Source organism: Betta splendens, chromosome 22 (assembly GCF_900634795.4).
Source record: "Betta splendens chromosome 22, fBetSpl5.4, whole genome shotgun sequence".
NCBI lineage: Eukaryota > Metazoa > Chordata > Actinopteri > Anabantiformes > Osphronemidae > Betta > Betta splendens.
The window spans coordinates 13,011,234-13,023,184 of NC_040900.2; the positions used below are offsets into that span (position 1 = coordinate 13,011,234).

The following is an 11,951-nucleotide window of genomic DNA, read 5'->3' on the forward strand; positions in this document are numbered from 1 at the left end:
GAAAAAAACTGTCTCCAGCAATAATGAGCTAATTTAACAGTTTCAGACACAGTTGTTCAAAAGAAAGCCACAGAAAAGACAGTGAAAATATCTTAAAAAAAAAAAAAAACAAGGTCTTGACCCTTTGATGCTACAGAAAAATTCTCATTTTTACCTTGGCATCACAGATACGGCGGTCAACACCATGCTGACAAATAATGGAGGGTTTGGGTTGCTCCAGCTGGAACTCTCGGGACACCACGTGGAAAAGGAACGTCTCCCCCCACTCTATCATGCTGGCCAACTAGTAATCCCAAACACAGACACACAACGATGATGCCTGCCGCATGGAGACCAGCACAAAGCCAGTTGTGGGGGTGCACACAGACCTGTGGAACTGTGACCCTGCCAGCGAGCCCCCCAGCCTGCATGTCGATTAACCAGGCGTACTCCAGTGTGTCACTGCCCAGGGGCAGGCCCTGAGCGGAGAACATGGCGTGGGCTCTCATCTGAAGACCAGACAGACTCAGGTGGCCGTCCCTCAGCACTCCGTCTGCTGTGGGACGCTGCGGGTTAAAAGCAAGAATTACACATGTTCATTTAAAGTTTACATTACAAAACTGACAACTGAGCTTATATGAGATTACGTGACGCAGTTTGTACAACCAAAGAGTATATAGAGGATGACTGCAAGCTTTGCCCAGGGTGTTTAAGGAATGAGTCACACTTTCATTTCCAAGATTAAAGAGCGAGAAAGTACTAATTGTTCATTATATTAACACATGAGGCTACAGACTGTTACTGTGTTACTCTACTTAATTGCAGTATTTCATCTCAACACCAACATGAACACATTCAATATTAAATTTTTTATGTTTGTACACTTTATCATTTATTTTAATTTTACCACACAAATGAAATCTGTGTTTCCTGGTACCTGGTAGTTGTCACTAATGAAGATGTGAATGGGAGACAGGAGCAGCTGAAGCATGGTCTCCTTGTAACCCTTTTTCATTTCAAAGCACAGTCGTTCCAAGAAACCGGACGGACCCTCGGGACCTTCACTGCTGCAGTGCTGAACACACCAAACACATTAATGTTCCTTTGACGCATTAGTGAACATTCTGTTAATTTATTTCACTTTGTTCGATGGTCTCATTATTTCCCCTTTACTCTACTACTACACTATATCAGTCTCTCTCTTCTTTTGAAGCCAATCCATTGAACTGAACTAGTGGCAGTTAGGAATCCTACCACTGGCAGGCGGCCATGGACTTTGTAGAGGTTGATAAGGACAGTGATGTCCCAAGGGCGCAGATCAAGGGGATGAATGTCTGCGGATTCCTTCTGTTGAGTGTCCTCCATTCCAAGCGGAGACCAACCGAGGCCTGAGGAGGTCGATGTGGACAACACAGGGCTGGACAGTGCCTCCTCAAAATCTGTGTACATGTCGTCTTCACCAAAATAGTTTTCCTTTGGATGGATAATGGATTGGAGACTTCAGTCATTCATTTTAAAAACCTCTTATCAATATAATATTTCACGGTTCTGTACCTTGATAGAGATCAATGCTCGCAGCAAAGGGCCATACAAGATGATCTGAGAGTCTGGAGACATTTCCATCTCTACATGAAGCCTGTCAGGGGGCAGCTCTGAGGGGTCAGTGGGCATCCGGCTGTGAGTGGATGAAGCAGATGTGGAGGTGTAGCGTGGTGGAACGCTGTGGGGTACGGAAGTGTGTTCAGGGGGCCGTAGCGCTGACAGCATAGATTCCTCCATCTCAGACACTTGAATGAAGACAAAGGACACATTAAGGTAAGAAAACGTCATATCGTCATCTGGAAGCTGGAAAACATAAAAGTGATACTAGGTGAGCTCACATGATTGTTTAAGCTGCTCATCAGCCTTCTGAGGGTAGATGGGATGCCATGTGTAGTCAATGATGAGCAAGAAGTTGGGAACACTCCAGCAATCCACCCAGCCAGCTCTGACGCAGGGAAAGAAAATGACACATACACTAAAAAACATCCATAATTCCTTTATCATCATCATCATCATCCCAAGTGGATTTTCCAGGTCATTTTTTGCTTTATGAGCAGTTTGACTCAAGGACATAGAGTGAAGGCAAGAGAAGTCAAACGGGTCACGCCTGACTTCTCCACCGCACACAGTGCAGTAGTCCAGACAGAATCTGATCATGACCTCCCAAGAGGGGTAGAATAGCAGGGTAGTATATTCAGTTTAGTCTGCTTCTGGGCTGCACATAATAAATGATGTTTTAAAGCACACTACAACAAGCAAAGCTTCTTCAGCTTGAAGTCTCTGAACCTTTACTGGCCAACTGGGTGGCAGAAGGGTGAAGAAAGACTCTCAACTGACAGACTAAGATAGATATGGATCAATATTTTACACAGTAAAGAGTCTAGATTTAAAAACACATCCCTGATTTTGTTTATACTGTACAGTCCATCTTATTATCTCCAATGACTCAGCCCAACATGAGTCATAGCAGCTGAGCCATTACATGTCACAGAGACAGCAACTACTGAACCAAGCAAAAGCGTGCAAAGTTAAGGTTACAGGTACATCTATGTGAAGCGATCACCTCCTGCCTTGGCAACATTTCCCTTTTACCTCAGTACTGATGTGAGTCAGTGTTACGATGATGAATCACCCTGCTCTTTGCTATCACACTCACTTCTTGCCCACACCGAGAGAGAAATAATATACAACCGCCAGATTTATCTCACTCTGCGTGGGTGATGTTCCTCCAGCGGGGCTTGGTGGGTTTGGGAGGGGGAGGACCTTGAGTCTCCCCCGGCATGAACATGTCTGGGGGAAGTTTGATGTTCTGGTAGTCTTTGGCCAGGGTGAGGAGGGGGTAGCGGCTCGGGTGGCACTCTGGCAGGGAGAGTCGCATGTCTGTGTCCTCCGCCTGAAGAGGACAAAGCACGTACGCATTCATGCACCCACACACATTCAGAGGTGGAGTCAAAGTGCCTACATCAGCAGAAGCATGTGAAGGTTCAATATCACCATCCAAGCAGTGTGAAAACATACAATATTTACAGCCTTCTCTAGATCGAGCTTACAAGCATGAACAACTCAGACAAAGACATAACGGACACCAGGGACATTTCTATTTGGAACACATCATGGTTACTGAAGCCACAACTTACCTTCAAGCTGAAGCGAGTATGGCAGGTGGTTGGAACAAACTCATTGAAAGGCAAAGTGAAGTCTATATTGAGCGTCTCGCCGCACGCTGCCAAGTACACTATAGGAGATCAATAATGCTCTTGATTAGTCTGGTCCTGTCTGGGATTAAGTGGAGTATATACTGTATAATACATCATGACCTAATCGAGTTAAAGTATCCTGTCACGGGCAGTTTTCTGTTAAGGAGGTCTTCAAGTATCGATTGCTTCATGGCAGGATTTCCATTGCTTGGTTGTTTTTAATCTGTAAATTCTCTAAATATTTGTTTTGTGGTTTTGTTTGGCTTTAATCTGTGCATTCCTTACATCCCCTAAAAGTTAGACTTATTTTAGAAGAATGAACCAGGTTTTCACTTTATGATGACAGAAAATACTTCTTGCAGACTTTTTCTTTTGTCTTTTGCGTCTTTGTGTAGCTGCAGAGAGAACGTGCGGGGGAGATGAAGAGAGAGCGGAGAGGGACACAGGTGATACACAGCGCAAACTGTCTGAGGAAGAAATCCTGCGACTTCTATAGCTTTGTACAGCGCTTTCATTTTCAGTCGGACCGCAGGCAGACTTTCATTAAAAAAACAACACAGCGTTGCTCTGTACCGATTTCCTCCTCATTCACCCATCTGTAACTCCTTGCTATGACCACACTCTCTTATAAAAGGTAATAATGGAATATAATAATGGAAAACCTTTTCTTGGGAAATAAACTGCAAATGTAACATCAGTGCTGTATCTGCTGTAATGCCAGGAAAGTTTGTTTCTTTCCTCAATACCGTTAAACTGAAATGCCTGCATATGCTGAATGCAGGCACTTGGCTCAACATGCCGTTGTACTAAAGGCTGAAACTAACACCCGTGGCACAAAATTTTTCATTGTGTAAAATTGGCACAAGTATACAGGGATAATAAATTTAGACTTGTGTTAAAGTGGAATTGTCCAAAGCAGTCTCTCATACCATTCTCCTGCTGCTTGGTGGAACAGTCGATCCAGTTGTGTTGGTTTGCTGCCCAGATCATCTCAAACTGGTGGAAAAGAATCTTGAACTTCCAGGAATAGGGAACAAAGGAGTAGATGTCTGGGGCACTATCACTTGCCCAGTCCTGGATCAAATCTACAAACATAGAACACACCGTTGAGATTGTAATGGCATTTCTACTGTCTATTTACTGTGTGTTTACTGGGTGTCTCACCTGTGAAGAAATTCTTCTGGGCGTAGATGAAGTGGTAGGTGGCTTTGTACACCTCGATCTCACACTGCCATGACTGAGGCATGTTCCACACCCGAGGGTAAGCGGCTATCACATGAAACTGAAATAAAGACGCAGGCACGTCATGTTTTGGAAGTTTGCTACAATAACACTGCACAAAAAAAAAGGTAATTTTTCCAATTTTCTCCTCAGACGGTAATCTGAAAAGTTTCTTTCTATGGTACATACAGCCAACATCTCAGCCTCCAAGAGAGTCCTGTACTGCATGCTGCTGGTGGTGTCCACATGAAGCAGCTGACCTTTGATAGTGGGAGAGTAGCCTGAGGGAAGGAGAAGCAGAAAAGTACAGCCATCACTTCTCAAAGCCCAAAGCTGCATCTGAATTCATGCAAGTAACATGAATCTAGGAGCTTAACTTAAAAAAAATAAACTACAAAATACAGTTATCTACACTACTTGGGGGGGGGGGGCTTAGTGCTGCTCACACTGCTTAGTGTGATGTTAAATGACTATTGGATCAAGGTCATCAATAATCAAATAACCAAAGAACCAGAGTTTTGTCCTCACTAATGACCTGACTTTTAGTCTGCATTGTTTTATACACTGAATTTATCTGATTTACATTCACTCTGTGAAACCCCATGGACAAAGTTTTAGTTACACCAAGTGTCACTAACTGAGACAATGTTAGTTAATTTAGGTCATTGTATATTGAATATCAATAAATTAGTTAAAGTTAAATTTGTAGGTAAATGAAATTGTAGTGTTTGTTGTAAATAGAGAGGCAGTGAATTACATTATTTGTAAGGCTCTATTTATTTATTAATGTGTTGATTTTCAGTTTGTTCTTTCTATCATTTTGAAAAATGTGTTAGTTATTAGACAAACTGTGAAAAATGTTTGCCCATTGAAAATAAATGATTCTGTTACGTTTTCATCAAAAATGAACATAATCGAGTCGGTGAATAATGTGTGTCCTTGAGTGAGAAACACCTGCTAATGAATGTTGTGTTGGCATATAAGCATACTGGTCCCCTTTCTTCAGTGCACACACTTACCATTGTTTCCTACAGTCATGGGGATGTTGACTTCCAGGTAAGAGCCTGCACCTACATTCACATGGATGGCATTGGTTTCCTAGTAACAGAGATAAAGACGTGGAGAGAGAGACCGACCAGGCAATAAATTCACACATGCTATCAATATGCCTTTTGTTTTAAAAATATAAAAAGCACCTTCTCTGAACAAGAATATGCTTGAAAGGGGTAATGAAAGTATTTTCCTGACTCAAGCTATTTCATATTTTTATTCATTGGACATTTATGTATTACAGTATGTATGCACTTAGTATGCACATCACATACTCAGCTTTGTAAAAGCCCTGCACAGCTCGTGGATGAAAATTTTAAAAAGCATAAAACATGAACCAATACCAGTAGCTAAAACATGGTGGAGTAAAGACAAAGACAAGAAGAGCAGCAGGGAGAGGAAGAAAGATCAAAGCCGTTTGTAATAAAAAGAAGAAAGTGCACTGGAGTGAAAGCAATAGTCACCCTGTTTTTAGTGAAAAGCAGATCGATGGTGGCATCAGCTATGATGTTCATGCGAAGTTCAAAGGCCTGAATCTGCCTCGGTTTTCCTGGCTGGGCAACCTCGGTCACTTTCATGGGCTGGTAATCAGCTGGGAGGAAGAACTTCCACAAACAGTCCCTAAGAAGGTGAAATCCACAAGAATGTCCAAAACGGGCGGGTTTGAATGGGACAAATGTGAGATGATAACTGTAATATTTCACTAAACAAATTCTAATATAGTAAACATTCTTAGTTTTTACTGTTTTTATTTACCAACATTTACACCTACACTGCAGTACCAACTGTTATTTATAATGTGCCAGTACTTGCTGTTTGTTACACACCTCTGGCGATCTGCCCAGGGCCCATAGTTGAAGTCAGTTCCTTTTCCGCAGACAATATCCAGACCCCAACATGGGGGCAAATCCTGGAGCTGATCACCTTCACTGCATGTTTCTGCCTCCTCCCCAGCCTGCTGCTCCTCAGGGACCAGGCCTACGCATACAGTACAGTAGTTAGAAACACATCGTGTGTGTGGTGTATATGTGTGTGTGTGTTTGTGTATCATACCCGGTTCGTCTTGGTAATAGTAAATGTCAACATCGTTGGACTGCATGACCACAAAGCCTTCACCCATCAGTCTTGGAGGTCTAGAGGACAATTGGTCACAGTTTGGCTCTTACATTTCAGTTCCATTATTAAAAACAAACTTTTGAAGCTTGGTTTAATTACATATCTTCACACTGAAAAATATTGAATGATTACTATTGGAGGTAAAGGTCACAGACTAGTTTTACGTTACCAGTTTCACTGGCTTTCCACTACTGTAGTTTAATTCAATCAGATTTTGTGTAATAATCTTCTTCTTTATTAAACAATTCATTAAAGTCTGCTGACACTATAGGATTACATTTATTAATTGCTCCATTTTAGAAACACAAAATCCCAAATTTTATTTGACACCCTTCACATACTGTTCTTAGCAAACTAAAACCATGTTATAAATACAACACTTGCAATTGGTACAAAAAATGTATTTCTGTTTACATAAATACAGAGTGTTTGAAAATCTCCACAGCAACACTCTTTATTAAAAGAGTGTTGCGAGACGAGTCTTTGATTAAATGGGGTTAAATGTTGCCTCAGAAATGGAAGACAGCTGAACTTACTCGTCATTCTGCATGCCCAGATAGCGTGGACTGGGAACCAGCATGACGCGCACGTTCTCCAGTGAACCTTTAACGATGTGCATGTACTGGTCCAGGTGGCTGGATGGAGGCTTAGTGGCGTATGTCAGGAAGGCATCCTCAAAGTTTACACACAGGGTCTGGGGGAGGTGGTGGTTTCCAAATGCCAGCCGACCCTGGAGGAAAGCATGCAGGAATATGACTTAAACAGAGCCAGTCACTTACAGTAGCAAGGCCTAACAAACTACTAATGCACTTACAGTGCTGATGTTAACTTTGATTACAGGAATGAGGGAGCGCCAGGATGACGCAGGGTCGGGACTTTCTGCCTTGATGTTCACACTATAGAGAGACCAGGAGAGAACAGTTTGTTAGCGCTACAGTATATTCCCTGCTAGCACAATTAATTTAACCGACTGGGAAATAACAATAGCTCTACTCTTCTGTACTTCATGTAAAAACAAAAAAGGAAAAGGGGGGGCTGCTACAGTACTGTATGCCACTTCTTCAGATTGTATCATCAAATTTCCCCTCATCAATCTCTCTGACAAGAAACTGCTGATTCCTGTTCTTTCACACTACAGTCCACATCTCTGAACACGCTGCGATTCATTTCTGCACTGAACACAAATATCCTTCATGGGAGGACTGTACCTTTCCAGGGTCTGGGTTCGGTCCTCTCGCCCCCTCTCGTCATCTTTTGTTGGTGTTTTGAGTGTGGATTCTAATCCAAAGGTCTCCTGTAGTCGTGCATAGAGGTCTGTGCGATTGTAGACGTGGAACTCAAAGCCATTAACTGTCACGTAAAGTCTGGTTTCTGCCTTGGGATCTGATAGGGCAACAAAGAATCACCATCAAGCTTTCTAATAAATTAGGTCTAAAATATCATACAAAGAGACCTGGAAAATATCTACAAAATTAATTTCCAAAAAAGTTGGATTTTAACTCTTTATCTAACAAATTAGGAACGATTTCTACACTTTTCACTGACCACGTCAATTGTACTGTTGTAAAAAATATTATTTCATGTGTTAAAAAAGCAAAATTAAACAAAACACAGCACTCAACTCACCATGCTGTTTCTGTTTTGGGTTATACATTTTCCACCAACGGAAAATAAGAAAGCCATCCTGTATTCTGCCACACAGACATTGAGATGATCAGCAAGACAGAAAAATGTGTTGAAGAAATACAGAAACAAACAATGGGGCACAGGTCAGCTCACCTGATAGACATGTCTTGGTTGATGTAGTAGACATCTCTGAACATGACTTTCCCTGACAGCACCGAGAAGGAGAAGGAGCCTGTGGGAGCAGGGTCAGACACCGAGTTAGCAAACTAATCCTACCAGAAGAATTTCACAAGAACAATATTTTAGATATGCTTAGCTTAATTTTCCACAAATGAAGTCAAACAACTATGAGCCATCATCTGATACTTCCTCCTGCTTGTTGTAGTTAGTCTACAACTGGTTGCATAACTCTGTGAGGGATCATCTCACTGGACAACTTGTTTTGGTCATTAAATCCCTTCAAAACTATGCAGGAATTTCTACACAGCTGGGGCCTGGTGGGAGAAAGAGATGCCTTCATACCGTTTGAGCATGTACTGCATGTTCAAACAGGATGAGCTTTCTATTATGGAGGTCTGTGCTTCCATTTACGTCCAAGCTCTAGTGTCCTTCCAAGGCTTTAAGCAATAAAGAGAGAGTGGAATAATCTGAGAGTATATGAATCTGTTTAAAAACATCACAGGTGACTGCTCACTTTGTACCAACACATTTGGTACAAAATGATGCCTCTATGGTGATAATCAGAGTGAACCTGGCTCACCATGAAATATTCAGCAGACCGGGTAATTGCCCTGAACCAAAAGCTTTGGCAGCGTCCTGCCTCACTATTCATCACTGTATGACAGAGTTCCTGTTCAACTCACCAATGTGAATGTAGCCATCCTTGTAGAGTCTGTTAATGATGAGGGTGAGGATGAGGCCAATGTTGCGGGAGTTGTAATAAGTTAAATAGATGATCCATCCACAGGACAGAATGGTGGCTGAAAGGCATACATACAGGGGCTCAGCCAGGTAATAGGGCGAGTTAACAAGTTAACAGGAGATCAACTGTAGATAAAGTCACACCTCGCTCTCAATATCCGTCCATGACAAAACCCATCAATATGTGTTGCTCACTTGAATATACAAATTTAAGTAATGAAATAAATTTCGTAGAACTACTAGACTCATCGCTTGCTCTTTGAATCCTGGGATGAGGATTTATTAATCTTTTAGTTTATTTCCCCCTAGAAGATTTATTTTAGGTTAATGACACTACAGTCATAAAAACAAAAGCTTGATTCTGAAAGATGTGATCTTAAACACATCGGTGGACATTACAGGAATTTATTATTTTACCAAAGTAAAATAACTTAGAGGTACTGAAAAAAACTGAAACTGAAAAAAACTTACACATCTAAATATTCTATATGTGGAAGATAATTGTAGAAACCCCATCAGCTTAGCATATTAAAGAGGTGAAGGTTTATCTTATATAAACATTAAAAGCATGTATAAATACAACTCCATTACAATAAAAAAGCCTATGGAAGACATGCCTCTATTGAACTTTTTAAACAATGCAAATACAGAGCTCTTACCAACAAGGAGCCAGATAAAGTTCGAGTCATGCTGGGTAAGAAATTTATCCAGATCCCCGAAGCTGGGGAAGGTGCTTTCATTGTTTTTGGGAACATGGACATCCATGGCTATAGGCTCTCAGTGTGATGTCTAAAGCTGAAACAGTCAAATGTCACATTATCTTCATGGCACAGAAACAAAACCAGGGAAACAATAAAGCAAGTCCACTGTGCAAAAACAATGTACTGCAACGTCATACTGTTTCTAAAGAAACCTTATTTAGGCCTTATTTTTCTTGTTGGTAGGAAGTGTAGCTGTGCTGTAGCCTCAGTACTGTTTTAATGTTGTCCTTTGCTTGAATATACACAAACACAGTAACACACACAAACACAAATCCTCAACTAATCCACCTTAAGTCACGTTGCCTGGAAAATTACTGCGATAAAACCCAAAAACAGTGCTTGCCTGCAGTCTCCAAATGCACTTTTTTTAAAGCTTCTAAATCTTATGAAATCAAATCAGATTACAGTTTGAATTAGACATTCCAAATTTTATTAGAAAATCTGGATCGCACTTTACCAAGAACCAGCAAGTTCCAGCTGGGGCGTGTGTGTTTGGTTACTACTACTTCTCCATCAAAATGAGCAGTAAGTGCTCATTTATCTGTTCAAATTTGCTTAAGTAAATACAATAATGTCAATATAATAATTCAATACATGTTTTTGAAACATACAGCAAGATTTTCTTAACTTCCTAAATATCAAAACATTCCGCAAATAAACAAACAAACCGATTAGATCCTACTGGAACGATCACCACCGGCATTCCTGTGGTTACAGGACTCGAGATCAGATGTGAATACAGATTAACTGCTGTTCTCAGAAGGTGAGTCATCTCACACCTGTAACCTGAGTGTTGTCAGGTAGGGTTCATAAGCAGTGTCATACGTCAAGCAGGAAGCGTAACTTTAGCTAGCCTGAACAGCCTTACTGGAACGTCTTCATTTTAACAATCCCTTCAGCAGACAGCACAAAAAACACTTGATCTGACAACCATTGCATTCTATCCTATAGTCTTTGCAGTGTGTAGTTCCTGTTGTACATCAATGTATCCATTTAATCAAACACTTCAGGATGCTGCTTTAGTGCAGTACGTTAAAGGGCAGTGCACAACAATTATTTTCTATCTTTGACCTAATATTGTTGCTTTTCACTTTAGTTAAAGATGTCGTGAACCTTTAAAGCCGCGCGACAACGCTACCTGACATTAACTACACACCTACTGCATTTTAGCTAATCCCACATCTTGAGTAAGTTCTTAGCAATACCTTCTTTACTGACAACAGTTGTCTAACGTGGTTGATTGTTCTGCGTTTGTGACAATCAGAAGGCTGATGGTCCGTCCAGTTCTGCTACTCAGCTGCTTTGCTAGAGGCACTTTAGCCTTTGGATAATGCAGCATTAGTTGTAAATCATAACGTTAGCAACAAGGTGAGCTAGCAAGCTAATACAAGGCCGCGGCCGATAACTTCCCTCTACTGTAACAGTCAAACCTTTTAGTGCCAGTTAATACCTTAATGTGCTCGACAAAGCAAATGGTTTCATCTTTGCTCCAGTTATTCAGGAGTCGCTGTCCATTTCTTGTGTCGGTCCAGGGCATAGCTAGCATCGTCTGTAGAATATTTACTTGCCAGACGGCTATTTACGATGACTTCCTGTTCCGTTAACAGCGATGACAAAATTGTCCAATAGGGAAAAAAGTCAGTGAGCAATCGACCAATGAAATGAAAGGTTGTGAAACAGACGTTGATCCCCACCCTATCACCGTTAATGTTTTTATACCAGGCGATCTGAGAAGCGACACTGTCGCTTGTGAGCCCACAGCAGGATTATTGTGACAGTGACGGTCTCCTTTGTGTCATTTATTTCTTGTTATAATAATAATAATAATAATAATAATAATAATAATAATAATAATAATAATAATAATAATAATAATAATAATATACAGTTCAACAAATCTATTATATATTTTATTATTATAACTAATTAACTAACAATTAACTAACAGTAAAGCACTTTCTCTCATTTTATCATTTTAATAGTCTAATATATTAATGTGATAAATATGTTCTAATTTTTTTAGTTTTTCAGTGTATAT

General features: G+C 40.8%; 1 protein-coding gene across 12 annotated transcripts in view; it reads right to left on the reverse strand.

Annotated features, from left to right (window-relative positions):
- kiaa1109 (KIAA1109 ortholog) overlaps positions 1–11,522 on the reverse strand; it is a 47,277-nt gene extending 35,755 nt beyond the window's left edge. For all 12 annotated transcript variants that reach the window (XM_055505920.1, XM_055505923.1, XM_029138711.3 and 9 more), the window contains exons 1-23: positions 11,364–11,522; positions 9,812–9,947; positions 9,095–9,211; positions 8,385–8,463; positions 8,232–8,296; positions 7,814–7,988; positions 7,420–7,501; positions 7,142–7,335; positions 6,543–6,622; positions 6,317–6,467; positions 5,954–6,110; positions 5,459–5,537; positions 4,629–4,720; positions 4,383–4,500; positions 4,148–4,303; positions 3,159–3,256; positions 2,730–2,914; positions 1,860–1,966; positions 1,534–1,766; positions 1,234–1,452; positions 917–1,054; positions 369–545; positions 155–283 (exon numbers count right to left, since the gene is read on the reverse strand). In XM_055505920.1, coding sequence (XP_055361895.1) covers positions 155–283; positions 369–545; positions 917–1,054; positions 1,234–1,452; positions 1,534–1,766; positions 1,860–1,966; positions 2,730–2,914; positions 3,159–3,256; positions 4,148–4,303; positions 4,383–4,500; positions 4,629–4,720; positions 5,459–5,537; positions 5,954–6,110; positions 6,317–6,467; positions 6,543–6,622; positions 7,142–7,335; positions 7,420–7,501; positions 7,814–7,988; positions 8,232–8,296; positions 8,385–8,463; positions 9,095–9,211; positions 9,812–9,917 — 2,937 coding nt within the window. In that variant the 5' untranslated portion in view covers positions 9,918–9,947; positions 11,364–11,522. The remainder of the gene's footprint in view (positions 1–154; positions 284–368; positions 546–916; positions 1,055–1,233; positions 1,453–1,533; positions 1,767–1,859; positions 1,967–2,729; positions 2,915–3,158; positions 3,257–4,147; positions 4,304–4,382; positions 4,501–4,628; positions 4,721–5,458; positions 5,538–5,953; positions 6,111–6,316; positions 6,468–6,542; positions 6,623–7,141; positions 7,336–7,419; positions 7,502–7,813; positions 7,989–8,231; positions 8,297–8,384; positions 8,464–9,094; positions 9,212–9,811; positions 9,948–11,363) is intronic.
- Positions 11,523–11,951: the final 429 nt, after the last annotated feature.